Source organism: Lycorma delicatula, chromosome 8 (genome assembly GCF_047948215.1).
Source record: "Lycorma delicatula isolate Av1 chromosome 8, ASM4794821v1, whole genome shotgun sequence".
Taxonomy (NCBI): domain Eukaryota; kingdom Metazoa; phylum Arthropoda; class Insecta; order Hemiptera; family Fulgoridae; genus Lycorma; species Lycorma delicatula.
Window position 1 is genome coordinate 28,070,645 of NC_134462.1, and position 23,875 is coordinate 28,094,519.

Consider the following 23,875-nt stretch of genomic DNA (forward strand, 5'->3'; position numbering starts at 1 on the left):
AAATGACAAATTACTACCATCAATAAATGGCATATAAAAAGCTAACTGATGCTGAAAAGGGAAAATATACATACACATACTGTTTAATTTAGTAGTGTAAGAATTTTATTACTTAAATTTTCTTTAGCCATTTGTATTTTGTATTTGCTCTTTATGTTTATTTTTCAACATTTTATATTAAAATTTCATACATAGAAATTCATTATAGTTTCATAATGTAATAAAGAAAAAGAAAATATATATATAAAATGGCATATACACGTTTGTAGTATTGATACTAGTGTTTTCTGAGCTCATTCTGCAAGTGGAAATAAGATTTCTTATTAACATTGGTTCCAGAAACACTTAGTGAGTTACAGGTAGTGAAAAATTTCACCCCAATTCTCCTGGGCAAAGAGTGAAAACTAAAATTCTAGGAACCCAAGTAAAATGTAAACTTGATAGTTTTTGACCACACAAATTGATCAAACAGGTTCCAGATCCATATTTCCAGTAGTTTTCATAATATCCTAAATAAAACATAAAAATTTGTCTAAGAACACATTTTTTAAGTTTGTAATACAAAAAAATTTGTTAAATTGATAATTATCAAAACTTAAAATTGTAATATAAAAAATTTTTTAAATGACTAAATAATTATCAAAACTTGATATAAAGTAACCCAATAAACAAATACAAGAAAATGAAATAACTACAATGTTAAAAAAATAAAATGTATTTGATATACTTAATTAGGTTTATAGTAAAAGTTAAAAATATGTCCTACTTCAATAAATTTGGCAGCACACTTTCTAATTATTAGCATTGCTTTCTGAAATTCTGCATGACTTTCCTTAATTTGTGTGGCAGCATCTGTAATACAAGCAACCAACCCTTCATGCATACAGAACTTTTCTCTTGAACACAATTCTTTTCATCCAATCTAATACAGTTAGATCAGGTGATCTTGGTGACCAGGAGGATGACCTACCACGGCCAATCCATTGCTCTGGAAATTGCTAATTTAAGTATGCAGATATAGTATGTGAGAAGTGGGGAGGCGCATCATCATTCTGAAAGTATATGTGGTATCTTGATGCTAGTGGAACATCTAATAGTAACAATACGTCGTTCCTTAAGGAATTCCAAGTAGATGTCATATTAATGCTAAACAGTGTTGGAAATTACATTCTACTGTCATAATTGGATTGACTTCAGCCAAAGTGTGTTCCTGATTAAACAGCCTTGTTAAATAAAATGAATCTGTGCAATCTGTTCATATTCAACCAGATGCAATAGTGCCAACGAACAGGAGGACCTCTTGGATTAAGATTTTACACTTTATTATGGTAAGGATACAGCTTGTTATGAAGTGTCCTCCACATCAAACTGAAAAACTCTGAATGGCCAGGAAAGGCATCTTGTATTTACACCCAAACTGTATTGAGTAGCTTTGATAATGGTTTCATCAATATCGGTGGGACAACAGCGGTGAGTACTAATGCTGGGGAAGTGTACCAGTTTCTATGAAAACTACCTTTAATATTCTGCAGCAGTAGCATTTCCTTCACATATCCCAAGAAAAACACAATGTCGGCAGTAAATAACAAAGGGATTGCTACAGTATGACACCAATTAAAAAACACACAAAATTAAACTACACTGTACTGGAAATAATTCACAGCAGTAATGCATAACATGCAATGTACTTATATCTTGACAAAATGCATTGTTGGCCAGCTGATTTCTGTTGCAAATTTGAAATTTTAGAACTTTTCAACTTAAAAATTTTCAACTCAAGAGGGAATAAAAGAAAAAAATTAATCTGAATAACACTTATTATTTTTTTAATTTTATTTTTATCTTTAGTACAACACTATTTTTTGTATTATTGCACTTTATAGGAAAACAAACTTATGCTTTGTATATTTAATCCGTATTTTTTCATACGTTAAGTGCTAGTAATACAATCAAATTACTTGTATTGTTTTTTATTGGGATATTTTACATCAATTTTCTAAATTAGATTCTCTACAAGTTTTGATAATAAATCAGGGTGAAATCTTTACCAACCTTTATAAACCTTTTTCATTATATCAGCCAACAATCCATTGGCATAAAATAACAAAGGAAGTCAAATCTAAAAAGAAGGATCATTCGTCACATAGATCAATCGAACTCCTTTAACAATTTATGCCCTGCCTCACATACACTGTTCAAACCAGTCAGTCTCCCAGAAAAAGCACGCAAAGGGCAATTAATTTACACGTTCCACAGTTTGTCAGCTTCGCAATCACATGACTTACCACATGTAAGTCTCATTTAATTTCTATAACTGGACCTGCCCAATCTAGTATGAAAACAACTGAAGACAGTCCGTACCTTTCGAGGAAGGTTCAATTCACTTATTTTGTTGTTGGGACAGTTTTGTTGACCTCCAGAATGGGTTTCTTATTCTGAGCTGCCTTTCTTGGAGAGGTATATCCTGCAGGGTGGAGAGATGCGGAGAATGGCTGACTGTGTTGTACTTTGAGCAGTGCCTCTTTGCACTGAATTTCAGGGCTATGTTACACAGCACTGGGAGCCATGGGAGAGATACAATAAGGCTACATTTAGATCAATGACCTATCCAATTTTTTATTTTTCTCATTATAATGTGAGTAATGGAGTTTTGCAGGGGAAAAAGGCACTTTCTTTTTTATCAGGTGTGGACGTTTTAACCTTCACAGTATTCTTCAATCAGTCCAGTAGTACAGCATAATACCCCCTGGTGCTGGTACTACCTATTTCCAGATATGAACACTGTATCTCAACAATCCTAAAAAACCATAACCATGACTTTTCCTGAAGATCGAACCACTTTCAATTCCTTTGGCGCACTTTCACCTGCTCTCACCCACAGTTTGGTCACTGGTGCATAAATAAACATCGAAGAAACTCAATGGTATTGTGTTTAAAACATTCTTGAGAAGTGTTCAGTCAAACGTGTTTTAGGTTGGTTTTTAAACAGCACTCATTGAACATAAAGCTTTTTCATATCCAAAATGTAATGTCATGTAAAATGTAGCAAACACGTTCTATGAGACATTTGCAATTTCAGCAAGTACCTCATTCGGCTATCAATTAATACGGTATTGTGAATTTTTGTGGCAATTTTGTTGGTCCATGATTTTTAAACATTGTTAATCATCTTGAATGGATGTACAACCAATTTTAAATTCAGCAGCCACTTTTTTTATTGCCAAAAACAAAGGAGAAGGATTCTTTAATGTGGAATCTAACTAAACTCTTTTTGTTTGTCATATCAGGGGGGGGGGGAACCTTTCAAAAAAATAATTTTTTTACAACTTGAACTTCAGTTTTATCCATTTTTTAGAAAATGGAAAAACTTTTTTTTGTTTGTTTTACAAATAACTAAACATACATGTCTGAAACTTTGCAGCACACAAAGGATTATACTTGACATACTCATTTGGTGACTTATACCATTTCTTTGTCAGGATCGTAATTATTAATGCAGTCTTCTATTATTTTCGTAGTAGTTAACTGCTGTGGAGGATTGTTAACCATAAAAAGTCAACAATAACACAATGCAAACACACCTAGTGTTCCTAACCTTTGTGATTGCTGAGAAACAGTTTCATTGAGTAATGCTTTTGATTTTTATAAAATCAGCACTTTATATTGCTTCAAAAGAAGACATTCCATGATGAGGTTGTAAGGCACAAACTTTTAAAGTACGCAGTTGCCCAAAATCCGTTCTAATTTAAATGTATTATTTCAGGGCACAAAATTCTCAAGGAACTGTGGAACAATGTAGCTTGAACCAATAAAAGAATAATGAGATGAAAAAAGGTAAGCTGGGCACTTATGCCAAACAATATTAACCTGAGGCTAATAATTAATCAATAGGCAATTTTTTCCCTATTATAAATGTGTTGTGTATTGGGTGGTGGTTATCAAAATTGTGTGCATTTGATCAAAGAAGACAATGACAAAAACAAAAGCCTGCATAATTTTTTTTCTGAATCAGATTGTGTTCCTAGTCTGATAAAATGAGAAAATATTTCCAACTTAAATATTACCTTAATATGAATTTAATTTTCAAAATAAACTATTTGATCAAATTAAGCCTTGTAACAGATAAAAGCTGATATGGCAAATAAATAAAAGATTGATAAATAAAAATTTGTTAATTCTAATGAACTTTTCTACAAACTAATAATTAAGAAAAAACAAAAATGAACTGACCTGATTTCCATATTAGAATTAACACAAAACCTTCAGAAAAGACAAAGCAAAAATTTATTCACAGTCATTCTAACCTGGGATGATGATTTCTACGACTACCTGAAGATGAATTATCCATTGATTTATAGCCCTGAAAATACAAATTTGAAGCAATTACAAAACCTGACTTTCAGCTTTTAAATGAAAATGAACCAGAAATTAATAATAATACACTTAACGTAGATAAGTTTTTAACACTAATTTACTTTCACATTAGTTTTTTTTCACTTTACAAGCAATTTTACTTTTAAACATTATCTTTTACTATCCACTCAAGCTCTTTGCAAGTCACCATTGTAAAATTTACAAAAGGGAGTATTTTCATCACAAGGTTTATTAAATAAAATTTTTTAAGAAACTACAGCACCAAAATGCTTTAGGATTTGGAATAAAGCACAGTATAGAGAACAAATTTAATAAATGTGTTTATTACTGACTACTGTAAACTTATATTTAGTAATTTGACTTTTAATGATCACTGGTTGAATATATTTTAAAATCACTTGCTTTTAATCTGATCATATGTTGTCTGTTTTTATTCATGCCAGTCTACAGTTTATGCCTATTAAACTTTTTTAGACTGTACTGAGATGTGAGCAGAATCCTGCCAAACATTAGTTTTTGATGCAGGCAGGAATAGGTTCAGAAAACTAGTATTTATACTAGTCAGAAATGAGGTATATATATATATATATATATATATTAATTTTACAGAAATTTTAATCAGTTACTATAATATTTTATTTAATTTAAGATTTTTATATATCTACATTATCAGTATACTCAATATTAAGAGTTCACTTTTTTGCAACTATGAAAACATTATATTGTACAATGTGGATAATGAAGTAAAAAATAAAATAAGCTGATATACACAGTTTATTACATCATAAGATGTAAATTTCATATCAAAAGTATGTAGGGTATCATATTTACAAAATGTTTATTATTTTGTAAATAAACTATTATTTACAATTATTTTCAATAAACTACAGAAATAAAACTCCAATAAAGTGTGTGGTTAGAAAGCTCACTCAGGGACAAAATGATTTTAGATGTTTGTAACACTAAAATCCAGAGAAAAATAACGATTTATCAAAAATGATTCTTAACAATATTCTTTCAAAAGTTATCAACAATACTGTGTGTTTCAAAGTGAATATTGGTGTTATATTTAAGTTATGAAATATTTAAATGTAAGTAGTACTTACACTGATAAATTATACATGAAATGAAAGAGCCACTTGAGACACTTTTTCCTAAAAGCGTTTAATGTAAGCACCATTCATCACACAGCACACATTCATCAGACAGGAGAGCTCATCCCATATTTAATCAGAAAGTCTGAAGTAACTGAAGCGACAGCTGCTTCAATCCTTTGCCTCAAGTCTAGTAGGTCAGGAGGTAATTGAGTCAGATTGAGCAAATATGGAGGTGACTGCAAACAAGCACTGTCATTTGGTCCCTGGTGATCAATTCAGCCATCTGGGAGAATTTCATTCAACCAATCACGTACAGCATTATGCCAGTGAAGAGATGCACCATCTTGTTGCCCAGTTAAGTTCTGTGGTTCAATTATAGTTGAGGAAGCCATAGTTGTAGCATATCAAGATAGTAAGAATGGCCTGTAAACTTGCCATCAGGATATGGCACAAAAACCATGCAGTTTTGGGGAGTATCATTCATACTGCAATATCTTGTGAGGATTTTATGATCCCCAGATACGCACATTATGAGTGTTTACTTTTCCGTTAAAATGAATGTCTTCATAGTCACGGTGCACCATTTTATTTGCAAAGCTAGCACACAATGAAGTGTCTGTAGACTGCAATTGGCTAAAACTGAAGGTTTCTCTTTCATTTCATGTATAATTACTTAATGTACATGAAACTTGAGAAATATTACATAGCTTTAAAACCCCCAATATTCTTTCAGTACAAAGCATGTGCAAGATTTATAAAAATTGATAAAACTACAAATAATTGTGCCAAAATTCTTCATTAGTATATAAAAAAATGGCATGATTGGCTTTTCAGCATTGAAGAGACTTAATTTTAAAAACATTACTACTAATATTTTAAATGTGCTACTTCAATTGAAGATAAAATCTCTGGTCATATGAGGAAGTTTTAAGATGTTCAGTAGGAGGGGTAGATTCGCCCACAGATGTGGAAGAGGAAGCTTGTTTTAGCCTTGAATCATCCTGAAAAGATCACCATGATATATTTTTTCAGTAAAGAGTGGTAAATCCTGGTAAGTGAAGACATGTTTTTGATTTTCTGCAGATTGATTTTGCAAAACTGATCAAAAACAGAATGAGTTTATGTGAAATTTTGTTGAAACCACGAAATCAGCTTTGGAGACTTAAGAACTCTTAAAAATCAGCTTTTGGAGATAAATGTCTGAGATGATTAAATGTTTTTATCTGGTTCAACAGGTTCACAGATGGCCACGAATCGGTCGAAGATGACTCCCAGGACCTTCTACTTCTACTACCAGGCCTTCTACTTCAAAAACCAACAAAAACATTGTGAAAGTTCATGATTTAGTGCACTTTGACTGTAGTTTTACAATTAGAGAGATGGCTGATGAGCTGAATTTAAGTTTCTACGCAGTTCAATCAATTTTAACTGGATATGGAATATACATTAAGTGTCTGCAAAATTCATTCTGAAATTGTTGTCAGACCAGGTAAAACTGACCCAGATTTGGTTAATAGGATAATTACAGGCGACAAATCATGGAACTATGGGTATGACCTGAAACAAAGACAATCAAAACAATGGAATGGTCCAAGTTCAATAAGACCAAAAAAGCGTTGACAAAGTATGTTAAATGTGAAGACAATGTTGGTGGTTTTCTTCTATTTTACAGGTATTGTGCACCACAAATTTGCCTCAGGGAGCAGAGAGTCAACCAGGAATATTATAAAAGTGACCTTCAGGGTTTGCATGAAAATGTGCAGAAAAAAGGACTGGCATTCTGGCAAGACAAGAATTGGGTCCTCCACCACAATGCACAAGTTCATTGTGCATTCCCGATTGCAGAATGTTTGGCCAAATTTCAAATTCCTGTGCTTCTGTGGGGTTGTTCATTTCATGAACAATTGAACTGTGTTCAACATGAACAGCTATTCAACTGTTCATTTCATGAACAGTTTAAATAGCTGTCAGGATTTAATGTAGATTTTTTATAAATTAGTATTCAATAATAGATTATTGTAATTATATATTCTAATATAAAGCTTCACGTTTCCAATAGCTTAATAACATACAAATAAAACCAAAGTATTTTTCATAGTAAACTGCAATGAAAACAAAAACTTCTGTTTAGAATTTGATCTTTTAGTTTCAAGTTGATCATTTTTGAAATAGTGCCTATTAATTGAAATTCAGTTAAAAAATATCACCAGTAACATAGGTACTCAAATCCTGTTAAAAGCAATGCAATAACATTCTTTACACATTAACTGCCAGGGATCACTGGTGACTGGATCTGTGTTGCTGTATTAGGATACGGGGTTTAACCGTGACCGGCAAAATAAACCTTAACTTCAATTTGCCGTACTACACTTTATACGCCAGGGACATACACTTTGGTGATCGGCATGGTCTAACTATTTTAATACTAAAACTTGGTTTACAAAACTTTTTTTATGCAACTATTTTTAAACAATACATAAAAAGAATAAATTAAGAAATAATATTTTTTTAAATATAATAAATAATATTTAATAAATATTAATATATGAAGCTGAGAGGAACAATCAGCACAAAATGTTAGGACATAGTGTCATCAAATTCGTCTTGTAGCAGTCACTGGCACCACTTTTTTGTCTTCCTAACTGTATCTTCTTTGCATTATAGTTCGTTTCAGTCACCTAGGTTTCAAATTTTCCTGATGATTAGTTTCATCACAGAGATAATGAATTATTGATTTTCTGAACTGAACCACAGGCGATTTTTTTCTAGTAGTTTATGAAGAATCATTGCATTTATGATGGCAGTGTTTAATAGTAGCTCAATGGCTAATTTTTTAAACAATTTAGTGGTTTTTCTCAGTGGTGAGGAATAATGCTAACCTGATCTGACAAATCTATAGCAGATTTTGTTCAGTTGTAATCTCATACAATTTTCAGTTCATATTTTTCTTGTCCTCTTTTGTTAGTAGTCTTCACAAATTTTATAAAATGTTTTGTCGATAATTAAACATCTTGTTTGTACTTCCACTTTATATGCCATTTTTGTTTTTCAACTTGTATTCTCGTTTTCTTTAACTTGTATTCTCGTTTTCTTTAACTTGTATTCTCCAGTTTTCAAATTTTCCTGTGTTAATTCTTCCTGTTTTTTTCGAAGTGTGCCAACTAAGTATATTTCATTCTTGACTAATTTTTTTGCTAAGTCAAGACTCATTGTTGGTATACAACATTTGGATCTTATTCGTTAAAGATTGACAACATAAGGGTAACATTTGTTGGTGTATATATCGTCAAAGTTTTTACCTGCGTATATTTGAAGATTATATGTATAACCTGGAACACTACATAATTTGAAGACCTCTATGCCACTTTTGGTGTTTTTTGTTTGTTATACTGTCTAAATACTATTCTGCTGCAAAAATAAATTCCAATACGGAATTAAATTCTGTTGATAACCCTTAGGTTCTGACCATTTTGATGATTATGATGAATTTTCACCTGCCATGGCTGCTTTTGATAAAATTTCTTCCCCACTTTCATATCCGATAAAATGTGGCAGCCTTTACCGTTTCTTACAACAGGCAGCACCAATGAATCATCACTATATATGATTATCTCTATTACTGCACTGTATTTTTGAATAGAATCATCATCAAACTTCATTTTTGTAAAAAAAAACTTCAGTACATCAGTTTTCAGCCTTGAGCTTGAGCATGCCACTTGCCTGACTACTTGGTAGACCCCATGACGCACTGTAATAAAATCAAGTTTGAACGTTGACTCTTTGGTATCTTCTAACAGCTGCAACAAACGCTGGCTGATGATGCCAGCCATTAATCAACCAACAAGTGAACACACTGTTCACTTTGCCATAAAAAACTTACAGAGGAATTATTTTTTCATATTTTTGTTCCTTATAAAGAAACTCATCAAAGTAAAAAATTTTTTTTTAAAAGTCTATTAAATTCTAAAAAACAGCACATGAATTTTCTTGATGTTTAAATATTGAACATTTTCCCTAAAATGACCAAAAAGTTATTTTATTGGAGTAATTGAAATGGTATAACAAAAAAATTAATTTTTTAATCTTCTAATCATAAAGAATTAATAACATTTGAAATTTACTAACAGAATTCTACAAAAATTTAAGTAAATGAACAATGAAACATATACAACATACAAAGTTGTATAAAAAGCTATTAAATTTTCTACAAAATATTTCCTATAAAAATAATAAAAAAACAATCATAATAAAAAAGAAAAGATCATTTATTTTACGGATGAATATATTTGACAATAATACATGGACTGCGTAATGTAATAAAATAAAAGCATCTAAGGCTGATGTTTTACAAAGCCTTTAAAAAAGCTGTGCTATGCAATTAAAGACTGTTTTAAAAATTATGTTTGTAACACTTATTTTCTTCTCTCATCATATACATAAACAACTTGTTCAATTCTTCTAATTTAAAAACCTCAAACACATCTTTTTTCCTCGACCCTGCAAGGTTTTTTCTATCAGTGGATATCGCATTAATTTTATGATCAATATGTAACAACAACACAGGGTGTACAAAAAAGAATATTCGGTTTTAAAACTATTAATATATTTTTACATTAAGTAATAAATCATAATTAAATGTTTATTATGACAAATTTTGTCACGTGGCACAGATTCTACAATCAGAAGATTTATTCCATACTTTAACCAGCATGTCTGGAGTAATGGAAGCGAAACTGCTTCAATCCTATGCTTAGTATTAGTAAGTAGTGGAAGCACATAAACCACAAAATCCTTTATAAAACCCTGCAGGAAAAGATCACATGGAATCATACCAGGTGACTTTGAAGCCATTGCAAAATACATGCGTTTCCTTAAAACATTCCTGTCATTACTGCACTGCTAAGTCGCTGCTTGGCCTTCCTTACAGATGTTTTAGGACTACACAGTTAAAACTCCCAAATACATTCAATATTTTCTTCAGATACTTTTGGGTTGTCCCATACTCTTCCCTTTAACAGAAATTTGGTTGTTTCAAACTGATTATGTCATCGACAAATGTTATTGTTACAAGTGTTAGGATCACAAACATTCAATGGAATGCATATTGAACAGTAACTATGGATTCCCATTTAGCAAACTGTAAAACACAGAAGGCTTTCTGTTCAGGAATCATCATTTTTGTTAGTAGCATATCAAATAGGTAAATAGGGAATCAATCTACAGCCATGCGCACAACTAAAACTATCCATTTTGCTCTTCGATTCTAGCCATAAATCAATACTGTAACTACTTATTCAAGAAATATAACACATTTAAAACTATGATATTCTTTTTTATACACCCACTACATTAAATGTTAAGCTAAGGATGTTTCTTTACCTTGCTAAGGAAACAATTTATGAAACCATACAGGGTTCTAGATGAGATTGAAAGCTGCATTATCTAAAAATATGGATTCTATTAACATTTGGAATATCAGAGTATCCTAGGAAGATGCAAGGAATACTGCATAGTGTTTTATAAATTATTTTCTCTATTAGGGCAAATTAAAGAATAATGAATGTTGATTTCTGAAAAGAGAATGACTAAATATGACTACTGTCCTAATGACCAAAACTGTATTACAGACAATAATATCAAAAACTAAAAGTACAAAATGGATTCAAAACAAATTGAAAATTCTTTTTTCTAATTTCCAATAAAAAATTTAAATAATAATAAATGAAGTCAGAAAACTATACCTGTTTCTCTCGATAGGCTGTTTGATCACCACTGACAGCAGTGTTAACTTAAAATGAAAAATATCATAAACAAAAAAAATTGCTCAAGTACTAAATTCAAAGAGCCTTTTATTTCATGAAAATCTAACCAAATTAAGTGATAAGTTCCTGTCAGTTTATTCATCAAACAAAAGAATGGTTGAACATATTTTATCAAAACATGTGAGTAAATTTATTTAAGCCTGATTAAATAAATTACATAATAACATTAGTTTCCTTTCCACAATAGCATCAGTGGTGGTAAATAGATTTTGCAATATGCTTAAAAAAAAGAGTAACATTGATTGAAAAATAATATGATGAAATTCTTTGCACAAATGATAACCACAGTATGTTAAGTAATGTTAGAAGGAAATCTGAAAATATATTAGAGAGAAGATGGTAAGTATAATAATGTTTTTTGCCTATATTGTTCCATAAATGCTGCTATCACATCAATTCATTATAGGGCATGCACCACACTTTCCTGACTGACAGGCTATTTACTCATTTTCTTTAAACACATTCTGAAAAAAGGTGTAAAGGAAAGCAACAGTATCATAGATAACAAAAAAATAGCCAAGGGAGAGGTTTCTAAAACAAGGTAAAGGAACTTTTCCGAAAATTTTATCAATACTGAAAAGTATGTATCTGTTACAGGAAACATTTTTGTTGGAAACTAATGTAAAACTTTGTGAAAAGCATTTTATGAAATAACATATCATTTACTGAGCAATTTAAAAGCCACTTTCAGATTGACTTTGTGGTTCAGTATAGATAATCAAATATTTCTGCTTTATCTGCAAAATAAGTATACTGTAGGTAAAAGATAAATTTTATATGATTTTCTAAGGATTTGACACTGTAGGTATTAATACAATTGTATAAATTGTTAAGTTCCACTTACCAACAATTTTCAAATATAATACAAAGTACTTTGAGTTACTACTCCATCATCAGGGATTTCTTATAAGATGTTAATTCATATGTATAATTGTATTTAAACTAAAATTGTTATGTTCATAATAATCTGTCGTAAAGAAATTTATACGTCAATAAAATTAATGTCATATCCGTAAGATGTTTATGACTATTATGCCGATCATAAAATGACGTAGAATGTAACAATTTTAATTTAAATATAATTATACGTACCTCTTAAAATAATTACGTTAAATTTTTAAAAAAATCATCAATGTGATTCTACAAAAAACTATTCAAGTCTAATAAATAATCTGTAATAATAATAAATTAACACGTACACACACACACACACACACACACACAGTTAACAGGAACAGCTCTTAAAAGAAAATCAACTGAATGGAATAGCTATAATTTGAATTTTATAGCTTTTAGAATAATTTTACTCAATTTCCAACTATACTAGATAAGCTAAAAATCTCTTAAGGTGTAATGTAGTTACATCTCTAAGTTACATAATAAGAAAATTTTAGTTATGAAAATTTTTATATAGTTATGTTCAATTTTAATCACATTTTACATTTTTTATTAAGATGTCTGAAGTTTCATGAGGTATGTATTTAGACCTACTTTGGTCCTACAGATTTGTTCTGGAAGTTTTCTAGATGCCATAAATGGCTTATACATAAAAGCCTCAAAAATTGTGTTTCCCATGTTTTCCTAGAGAATATAAATATGGAGTTTATAATTTGTATATGTTCTCTCTAATTTAGAAAGGAACAAGCTTTGGTTTGGTATATATTATATTTTATTTAAGTATATATGTTACATTTTTTAATGATGGTTTATTGAGAAATTATACCACCCTAAGTTCAGCTGGATTTTTTCATTTGTCAGACCCCTGCTGCAGTCAACACTTACATTAATACTATTCATAACAAAATATGCTTAGTTTTAAATAAAAAATAAAAAAAAATACATACTAAAAATTTGAAGTAAATGCATGTACAAAATACATCATTACATGAAAATTAATCCTCACCTTAAAATTATGATGTCTAAGTAAATGTAATTTTGTATATTTCTGAATTAAAAGTAAAAATTAAACAATAGAGACCTTTCTATTATTGGTGTCAGAATCTTCATCAAGTAATTCAGTTTCCCAGTCTTCTTCTTCGCCCGGTTCAAAATTATAAAATGGCATTAATCTATGCCTCAATCTATCTAAACGCTTCTTTCTTAAAAATAGCAAAACCTACAAAAAATAAAAGTAATAAAAATTTAATTAATATGTAAAAGAAAAAGATGTACTAAAAAAAATAAATCAACAACATATTTAAAAATAAATAAGGAAAAATTAATACAAAGTGTAACTACTAATGTAGGAACTTTAATTTAGATGCCTTTAATCCAAAATTAAAGGCATCTAATACAATATTAAAAAGAAAACTACTTTAAAATTTTTAACTCTGTTAAACAGATACAATCATGAAAAATGTTATGTAACAGTACAAAAATTATCTAAAGGGAATTTTGAAATATATATCCCATAAGTTAACCAATTGTGAGACCATATTGTTAACCATTGTTAACCAATATGTTCTAAACAATTGTGAGAAATAACTAGAGAAAGTGTACAAGGAAACACCATAGGGAAGAGGAATGTAAAAAGATAGACATCAAATCGGGAGACTATAAATAAAAGATACCATGAATATATAGGCCATACTGAGGTGTATGTTAGCATGACCAAGATTAAGAAAGCTAGTTTGATAAGACTAGCACAAAGGTACACGAGGTCAAAAAGTTAGGGTAAATTATACATTTCTAAGAAGACTGTATTTATATGACTAAAAAAATTAATTATCCAAGTATCATGCTAAAATAATAAAAGAAAAAACTAAGATCCGTGAAAACAGCATATGCCCAAATTGGATCCAATCACAATACTAGAGCTACAGCTCTGTTATAATACTATCTAGACATGTTCATTACCATATCTTAATTTTCTGATAACACATCATATATTAATTGAGATATTTTTTTCATAAAATGATATGAATAAATTTATAAATTTTTTAAAAATAATCTACTAAATGTAAATAAACTATAACAGTATGAACCATATGTTTTGTATATTTGTGTTATTTACAAATGATATATACACAAGTGTTATTTTACATTAAAGATGCAGCAGTTAAGTCACTCTTAGTGTACCCTAGTACACAACCTAGAAACATTACTTGTGTTCCTCATTAAACTATTTAGAGTCTAACTAAATTAAAACATTGTAAACAGAAAATCAACATGTTAAAAAATGGCTATGAAAATTATACATTTCAAAATGAAATCAATTAAATCATTACTGACCCACAGTATACACTATGTAGTAATTATAGTACAGATTAGTCTATGCTATCAAAGAAAATATCTATTTGAGAAGAATATTTTACAAACTACTTGCCAGAAAAAAGCATCTTATTCAATATAAAAACTTACATTTTATGTGCTATTATTTTAAATTACAAAATTATTTTAAGATAAATGTTGAAATTACAGAAAATTAAACATAAAAAGCACTGTAAATAAACTATAACAGTATGAACCATATGTTTTGTATATTTGTGTTATTTACAAATGATATATACACAAGTGTTATTTTACATTAAAGATGCAGCAGTTAAGTCACTCTTAGTGTACCCTAGTACACAACCTAGAAACATTACTTGTGTTCCTCATTAAACTATTTAGAGTCTAACTAAATTAAAACATTGTAAACAGAAAATCAACATGTTAAAAAATGGCTATGAAAATTATACATTTCAAAATGAAATCAATTAAATCATTACTGACCCACAGTATACACTATGTAGTAATTATAGTACAGATTAGTCTATGCTATCAAAGAAAATATCTATTTGAGAAGAATATTTTACAAACTACTTGCCAGAAAAAAGCATCTTATTCAATATAAAAACTTACATTTTATGTGCTATTATTTTAAATTACAAAATTATTTTAAGATAAATGTTGAAATTACAGAAAATTAAACATAAAAAGCACATATTTCATCTGTTTTTTTCAGTAGTCCATTTTCAATGCACCAAACTTAGAAATGTAAAATAATTAGTACTTAAGTATGAGGGTGGTCAAACTGATTTTTACAGGAAAATTTAAAATGTGCAAAGTGGCAGTTTGCATGTATATAAACAAGTACCCAGATATGTTATCTACTTCCTATATCAATTTCATGTTAATTTTTGTAATCAGTGATTGTTCACATAAAGTGCATTGGATAATCAATTACCATGAAAAAGATATAGATTATCGTAAAAAAAAAAAAATCAGCGTTCAAAATGTTGAAAGAAGGATTCAATGAATAGTGCATGTGTCACATGCTGTTGACCGCATTTTTGGCTGGATGAGCAGTTGGAGAAACTGCTACACATCTCAAACAGCAATGCGCACAATATTCTGAGCAAGTGGTTGCATATGAAACATGTTGCATGTCATTGGGTTCTGTGGCTCTTAGCACCTGACCAAATGGATACTGCAAATTAACTTGCAAAATTTGTTGGCTTGCTTCAAGAAGGAAGGAACATGTGTTTTTTGCATAATGTGGATAACCATTGATGATTTCTCTGATGTTCCCTTATGACCCTGTGGTGAAACAACAAAGCTCCTAGTGGAAGTCAACTTCATCACTTCTAAAAAAAGTAAAAGCTGCATGCAATATTGGTAAAGTCATGACTGTCATCTCTTCTGTTCATGAAGGATTCTCATTTACCAGTATCAGGTATTTACACACAATGGTACAATAATGTGTTGAAGATAATACTGACTTGTTTCAGAAAAAAACTCTGGGTATTTTGTGACAAATCCACCAGGTTGGTCTAGTAGTGAACGCTTCTTCCCAAATCAGCTGATTTGGAAGTCGAAAGTTCCAGCATTCAAGTCCTAGTAAAATCAGTTATTTTTACACTGATTTGAATACTAGATCATGGATACCGGTGTTCTTTGGTGGTTGGGTTTCAATTCACCACACATCTCAGGAACGGTCAAACAGACTGTACAGGACTACACTTCATTTACACTCATACATATCATCCTCTGAAGTATTATCTGAACGATAATTACTGGAGGCTAAACAAGAAAAAATAAAAAGGGTATTTTGTGACAAATTAGTGGCGATGGAAAAAATGTCTAGTGGTCATGAAGATGAAATTCAAAGTGCTTTTGAAATATGACATGGGTTTCATGTTTGAAAAGTGGATCAAGCACTGTTAACAGTGTACTGCACTTAGGGAGCTTATTTTGAAAAGGAACATGCAAATATAGATTCAGAATACAGTTTTTTTAACTACAGTTGTCCTCATTACTTTTTGGGCCTTTCTCATTTATTAAGTTTTCTTTATTTCATTAATCAGAACCCATATAAACTTTTAACAGAGGTGTGTAACTTTCCATTAGTCCAATAAAATTTATAGCTAAAATTTATCGCTATGGCTTCATTATGGTCAAACTATTTTCTATTACATATATCTAAGATAGAATAATTCAAAATTCATATTTTCATGTATTAGAAACTAAACAAATTAACTCAAACATTTTTCCTAATTGTCAGCTTCAGTTATGTTTCAGATTGCAACTATTACTATATGTAAACTTGCTTCATAGTGAAACGACTAAGTCAGATTCGTTTTTCCATCATAATCCTCTATCCATCTCCCATTGTTTAATTATGAAATTATGTATGCTCCATAAAACAGTTGGAACATATTTCACACCAAAAAAGTGATTCCTATCCAAGGGAGAGCCAAAATAGTGAATTTAAAGACATTAAAGTGCCATTTTAAAAGCTATCAAGACCAGATATAAGTTATTACAAAATGAAAAAGGAGCCTTTTTATTACTTCTTTAACACCTCAAAGTAACAATTTTAAAATGAAAATATCACAAGATACTGATAAAATATCAATTATTCAAATTTGAATAAATTATGTTTAGAAAAGTAGAAACAATGATTCTGCTAGTACTAAGATTTTCAAAAAAGATGTCTCAAAAAGACATCTTACACATGTTTGTTTGTCTAAGACATCTTAAGACATGTCAAAAGGCAAGTTTGTTTATGATGTCTCAAAAAGATAAGACTTTGTATAAAATTACAAAGGAAAATTGTTTAATGTTAGTTATTAGTAATAAATAATTACTTTTTGGTTAATAAATTAAAATTAAATATTACTTCATGTATATTAAATCATTAAAAATTACACACCATTGCTGTAAGCACTGCAATAATTCCAATTGTGAAAAGAGGCACTAATATAAATACAACTGAATGATTTTTTGCATCAACATTTTCATGGTGATCAGGTAGATTTGTGGTAGTAGGAAGTAATGTTGTATTACCTACATTATCAGTCACTCCTGTTGAATTAAATCCATCTTGTGAAGGAGCTAGTGAACTCAAACTCATTCTTTCATGAAACTCTAAAATAAAAACAAATTAATTTCTAGTAACACTAATTATATTCTAACAGATTTAAAGCAATTCAACAACTGTTATAAGTAATGCCATTAATTATTCTTATAGATCTTATAATTATAAGAACTATATCTTATTTGTTATAATTAGTGGCGTTTATTATTATTATTATTTCTCATTTCTGTAATAAATGAGATATATTTTTGAAATCATTAGCAAATTAATTCTATAAACAGAAAAAAGAACGAATGATGATGACAAAAAAATTATGACTAAAACTATAAATATTTAAATAGAAATCAGTTAATAAAAAAAAATTGTAACCTCAGATAAGAATAATTAGCAGTTTAGACTATATTATGGGTATAAACTAAGATCAAACAACAGGGAACTTTACATGTTATGTAGTTATCTTCTTAAAGAGAGATGACAATATAACTCGGCGTATAAGGAAAATTAAATATCAATCACTACAGTTACGTAAATATTGATATTAGTCACAAATAAGATTCAAATAACAGTAATTAAAAATAATATGGTATGAATATAACCTACCATTTCAATATTTTACAATCATAAAAAACAAACAAAAATTGTACGGATAAAATAACAATATTAAAGATGAATCTTTACAGACTCAACCATAGAAAGAATTGCATTTAACATACAGCCCATCAGATTAAAACCATATAAGATAGTGAATAATTAATTTCAAAACAAAACAACCAACAGACGACTTTGTTACAACTTGTAATTGTTATGGAACTACCAACATAAAAAAACAAATTGCTCATTGAACATGAATAGTTACACTTTCATTCTTAACTTTTGCAATCAAAATTTTCCAATAAATTATTATTTCTATTATAATTGATCACCAAAAACAAATGTACCTGTCTGACTATATGCATAATTCGAATTTCGGTGGCTGTGTGTATTTGGGGGCGGTTACGTTATATTTTGTTTCTTAGGGAAAGTGTTAAAAATTATATTTTGTTTCTTAGGGAAAGTTTTAAAAATTAACTTGGATGAAGTGATTTTTTTTTTTTACTTTTTATTGTAAAGTTGTCTGTTGCATTTTTCTGACTTATTTAAAACGAGTCTTGTTTATGTTATTAGGAATTAAAACGCAAATCTCATGTGTTTTAACTGTTGCTTTTCCGATATTTTGAAGGGAATAGAAGAATGTAATTGCAGGGTGTTATTTGTTGTAAGTTTTTAATTTGACATTAATTTGTTGTATGTACATTATTACTAAATGTTTACTTCGGAAAGAGTGAATTTGTTTTTACATTTCGTGTTGAGAGTGTTCATTGTTGTTTTCACCTCAATGAAGTCTTGTGACACTAACTACAAACCATTGTACATTTTAAAAAATTTCTCATTAATAGGAATTTTTAAAACTGAAATTTGTTATGTTTTGGGATCATCAGTGTATAAATATGGATATTGTCTTATAAATTGTAGGAACAGATCATTATCAAAGTTAATGCATTATCAAAGGTGTATATTGTAGAACCTCGTTATTATTTGTAACTTTCCAGACCTTAGGAATAATGCAATTGGAAGACCATTTATGTTAATGAGTTCATTAATGAGATATATATTTGAAAAAAAAATGTTGGTAAATGTAGCCCAGTTAACTTGTAGAAAATAAAATTTCTATAAAACTATTTTTACCCTAACATAGAAGTCATGGTGTTAAAATTACTTCCATTATTATTTTTAAGTTGAAGAAACTTTTTACAAAAGTCTCCTTTAGATATTTAATAAATGTATCTATATTAGAAAGGAGATTCTCTGATTTATTTTTTTAGAGCAAACTCCTTTCCCTTGGAGTTAATGTGATTGGTAGCTTATGCAATAAATAAAATCAAAATAAATGATTTTTTGTTGTTTTTTTTGTTGATTTTTTGTTGACCAGTTCTAATAAATTAAAACTGGTCAAACAAAAAAAAAAAAAAAACAAATTATTCTTACACATTCATAACTTTGCCAAAATATTTTTCCACGATTTCCTGTCTCAGACTACTGTACGCAACACATCTCCCATCCTTTCTCCAATTTTGTACTTTATCTAATTGATGGTCAACCTCTTTTAATACCATCCCTTGGCAACCATTCAATACATGTCCTTGCCCAATGATCTGTTTCCATTGCTCGTGATGTGATGTACCTATAAACATTTCATCAGCTGAGGCCCTTTTTAGATATATTTCTCTTTAATATTCTTCAAAATGTCTGTTTGTAATCTTCTGACTTCACTTTATTTTCAGAACATGCCATTTTAGTTTACATAGATTCCAATCTCAGATCTAGATTAATTTTTAACGATCATGTCTTATCTGAGATTCTTACAAAACTGCAGGATAAATACAGATTGATAACAGATACATTGTAACAATATTTTTTTTTTTTGTCTTCAGTCATTTGACTGGTTTGATGCAGCTCTCCAAGATTACCTATCTAGTGCTAGTCGTTTCATTTCAGTATACCCCATACATCCTACATCCCTAACAATTTGTTTTATATATTCCAAATGTGGCCTGCCTACACAATTTTTTCCTTCTACCAGTCCTTCCAATATTAGAGCAACTATTCCAGGATGCCTTAGTCTGTGGCCTATAAGTCTGTCTCTTCTTTTAACTATATTTTTCCAAATGCTTCTTTCTTCATCTATTTGCCGCAATACCTCTTCATTTGTCACTTTATCCACCCATCTGATTTTTAACATTCTCCTATAGCACCACATTTCAAAAGCTTTAAAAAGATTAAAGATTTAGACAAAAGCATTAGAAAAGATTTCTAATCTTTTCTTCTCAGGTACTCCGATTGTCCAAGCTTCACTTCCATATAAAGCGACACTCCAAACATATACTTTCAAACATTTTTTTCTGACATTTAAATTAATTTTTGATGTTAACAAATTATATTTGACTGAAGGCTCGTTTCACTTGTGCTATTCGGCATTTTATATCGCTCCTGCTTCGTCCATCTTTAATAATTCTACTTCCCAAATAACAAAATTCTTCTACCTCCATAATCTTTTCTCCTCCTATTTTCACATTCATTTGTCCATCTTTGTTATTTCTAATACATTTCATTACTTTTGTTTTGTATTTATTTATTTTCATGCGATAGTTCTTGCGTAGGACTTCATCTATGCCATTCATTGTTTCTTCTAAATCCTTTTTACTCTCGGCTAGAATTACTATATCATCAGCAAATCGTAGCATCTTTATCTTTTCACCTTGTACTGTTACTCCGAATCTAAATTATTCTTTAACATCATTAACTAAAAAGTAACGGGGATAGGGAACATCCTTGTCGGACTCGCTCTCTTATTACGGCTTCTTTCTTACTATATCATTACTATATCATCAGCAAATCGTAGCATCTTTATCTTTTCACCTTGTACTGTTACTCCGAATCGAAATTGTTCTTTAACATCATTAACTGCTAGTTCCATGTAAAGATTAAAAAGTAACGGAGATAGGGAACATCCTTGTCGGACTCCCTTTCTTATTAGGGCTTCTTTCTTATGTTCTTCAATTGTTATTGTTGCTGTTTGGTTCCTGTACATGTTAGCAATTGTTCTTCTATGTCTGTATTTGAACCCTAATTTTTTTAAAATGCTGAACATTTTATTCCAGTCTACGTTATCGAATGCCTTTTCTAGGTCTATAAACGCCAAGTATGTTGGTTTGTTTTTCTTTAATCTTCCTTCTACTATTAATCTGAGGCCTAAAATTGCTTCCCTTGTCCCTATACTTTTCCTGAAACCAAATTGGTCTTCTCTTAACACTTCTTCCACTCTCCTCTCAATTCTTCTGTATAAAATTCTAGTTAAGATTTTTGATGCATGACTAGTTAAACTAATTGTTCTGTATTCTTCACATTTATCTGCCCCTGCTTTCTTTGGTATCATAACTATAACACTTTTTTTGAAGTCTGATGGAAATTCCCCATTTTCATAAATATTACACACCAGTTTGTGTAATCTATCAATCGCTTCCTCACCTGCACTGCGCAGTAATTCTACAGGTATTCCGTCTATTCCAGGAGCCTTTCTGCCATTTAAATCTTTTAATGCTCTCTTAAATTCAGATCTCAGTATTGTTTGTCCCATTTCATTCTCCTCAACTTCCTCTTCTTCCTCTATAACACCATTTTCTAATTCATTTCCTCCGTATAACTCTTCAATATATTCCACCCATCTATCGACTTTACCTTTCGTATTATATATTGGTGTACCATCTTTGTTTAACACATTATTAGATTTTAATTTATGTACCCCAAAATTTTCCTTAACTTTCCTGTATGCTCCGTCTATTTTACCAATGTTCATTTCTCTTTCCACTTCTGAACACTTTTCTTTAATCCACTCTTCTTTCACCAGTTTGCACTTCCTGTTTATAGCATTTCTTAATTTCCGATAGTTCCTTTTACTTTCTTCATCACTAGCATTCTTATATTTTCTACGTTCATCCATCAGCTGCAATATATCGTCTGAAACCCAAGGTTTTCTTCCGGTTCTCTTTATTCCGCCTAAGTTTGCTTCTGCTGATTTAAGAATTTCCTTTTTAACATTCTCCCATTCTTCTTCTACATTTTCTACCTTATCTTTTTTACTCAGACCTCTGGCGATGTCCTCCTCAAAAATCTTCTTTACCTCCTCTTCCTCAAGCTTCTCTAAATTCCACCGATTCATCTGACACCTTTTCTTCAGGTTTTTAAACCCCAATCTACATTTCATTATCACCAAATTATGGTCGCTATCAATGTCTGCTCCAGGGTAAGTTTTGCAGTCAACGAGTTGATTTCTAAATCTTTGCTTAACCATGATATAATCTATCTGATACCTTCCAGTATCGCCTGGCTTTTTCCAAGTGTATATTCTTCTATTATGATTTTTAAATTGGGTGTTGGCAATTACTAAATTATACTTCGTGCAAAATTCTATAAGTCGGTCCCCTCTTTCATTCCTTTTGCCCAGCCCGTATTTACCCACTATATTTCCTTCCTTGCCTTTTCCAATGCTTGCATTCCAATCTCCAACTATTATTAAATTTTCATCTCCTTTTACGTGTTTAATTGCTTCATCAATCTCTTCGTATACACACTCTACCTCATCATCATCATGGGCGCTTGTAGGCATATAGACGTTAACAATCGTTGTCGGTTTAGGTTTTGATTTTATCCTTATTACAATGATTCTATCGCTATGCGTTTTGAAATACTCCACTCTCCTCCCTATCTTCTTGTTCATCACGAAACCTACTCCTGCCTGCCCATTATTTGACGCTGAGTTAATTACTCTAAAATCACCTGACCAAAAGTCGCCTTCCTCTTCCCACCGAACCTCACTAATTCCTACTATATCCACATTTGTCCTACCCATTTCCCTTTTTAAATTTTCTAGCCTACCAACCTTTTTCAAGCTTCTAACATTCCACGCTCCGACTCGTAGAATGTTATTTTTTAATTTTCTGGTGACCCCTTCCTTAGTAGTCCCCACCCGGAGATCCGAACGGGGGACTATTTTACCTCCGGAATATTTTACCAAGGAAGGCGCCTCCATTATTTCTATGTGAAAATGCAGAGAGCCACATTTTCTTGGAAAAAAAACAGCTGTAGTTTTCCATTGCTTTCAGGTGCGCAGTACTCAGAGGACTGAGTGATGTTGATACGGCCGTTTAAGTCGTCCTGACTCACGCCCCTAACAACTACTGAAAGAGCTGCTGCCCTCTTTCAGGAATCATTCCTTAGTCTGGCTCTCAACAGATACCTCTCCGATATGGTTGCACCTTCGGTCCAGCTACTCTGTATCCCTGAGCACTCAAGCCCCCTCACCAACGGCAAGGTCTCATGATTCATAGAGGAGGGAAATACATGTAATTAGTATTATTTCTTTTTTACTTTGTTTATTATCATTGGAGTAATAAAATAAATATGTTTTAAGAAATTATATGTAAAAAATTAAGAACGAAAATACTATATATTATTTTACATAATAGGTAAAACATTTTTTTTTTATGCAGAAATGTGGTTAAAAAAAATTACATATTCAGATGGAATGAATTGAAGAATGATGTATTATATTTTATTATATTTATTTCCTCACATTGTGCTTTATGGTAATAATTATCTTTTAAATTGTTTTCTCAAATACTATTTTAAAAAATTTTGGTAGCTTAAATTTTTTTTTTTTTAGTGATTAATGAAAAGTATTTTTA

General features: G+C 30.4%; 2 protein-coding genes across 12 annotated transcripts in view; one reads left to right on the top strand and one right to left on the bottom strand.

Annotated features, from left to right (window-relative positions):
* LOC142329457 (small integral membrane protein 29-like) overlaps positions 1-18,386 on the bottom strand; it is a 35,841-nt gene extending 17,455 nt beyond the window's left edge. For 2 of the 6 annotated variants that reach the window (XM_075374107.1, XM_075374106.1), the window contains exons 1-4: positions 18,195-18,386; positions 17,430-17,644; positions 13,272-13,409; positions 4,231-4,360 (exon numbers count right to left, since the gene is read on the bottom strand). In XM_075374107.1, the coding sequence (XP_075230222.1) occupies positions 4,295-4,360; positions 13,272-13,409; positions 17,430-17,630 (405 nt within the window). In that variant the 5' untranslated portion in view covers positions 17,631-17,644; positions 18,195-18,386 and the 3' untranslated portion in view covers positions 4,231-4,294. Of the gene's footprint in view, positions 1-176; positions 510-4,230; positions 4,361-10,111; positions 10,481-13,196; positions 13,410-17,429; positions 17,645-18,194 lie in introns of those variants that run through there. The other 4 variants (XM_075374108.1, XM_075374111.1, XM_075374110.1 and 1 more) reach the window with 4 other exon arrangements.
* A 219-nt stretch (positions 18,387-18,605) lies between these two features.
* The window catches only part of LOC142329083 (uncharacterized), a 43,609-nt gene continuing 38,339 nt past the window's right edge, over positions 18,606-23,875 (top strand). For 2 of the 6 annotated variants that reach the window (XM_075373414.1, XM_075373420.1), the window contains exons 1-2: positions 18,608-18,849; positions 23,294-23,533. In XM_075373414.1, coding sequence (XP_075229529.1) covers positions 23,508-23,533 — 26 coding nt within the window. In that variant the 5' untranslated portion in view covers positions 18,608-18,849; positions 23,294-23,507. Of the gene's footprint in view, positions 18,850-23,293; positions 23,534-23,875 lie in introns of all 6 variants that reach the window. The other 4 variants (XM_075373415.1, XM_075373416.1, XM_075373419.1 and 1 more) reach the window with 4 other exon arrangements.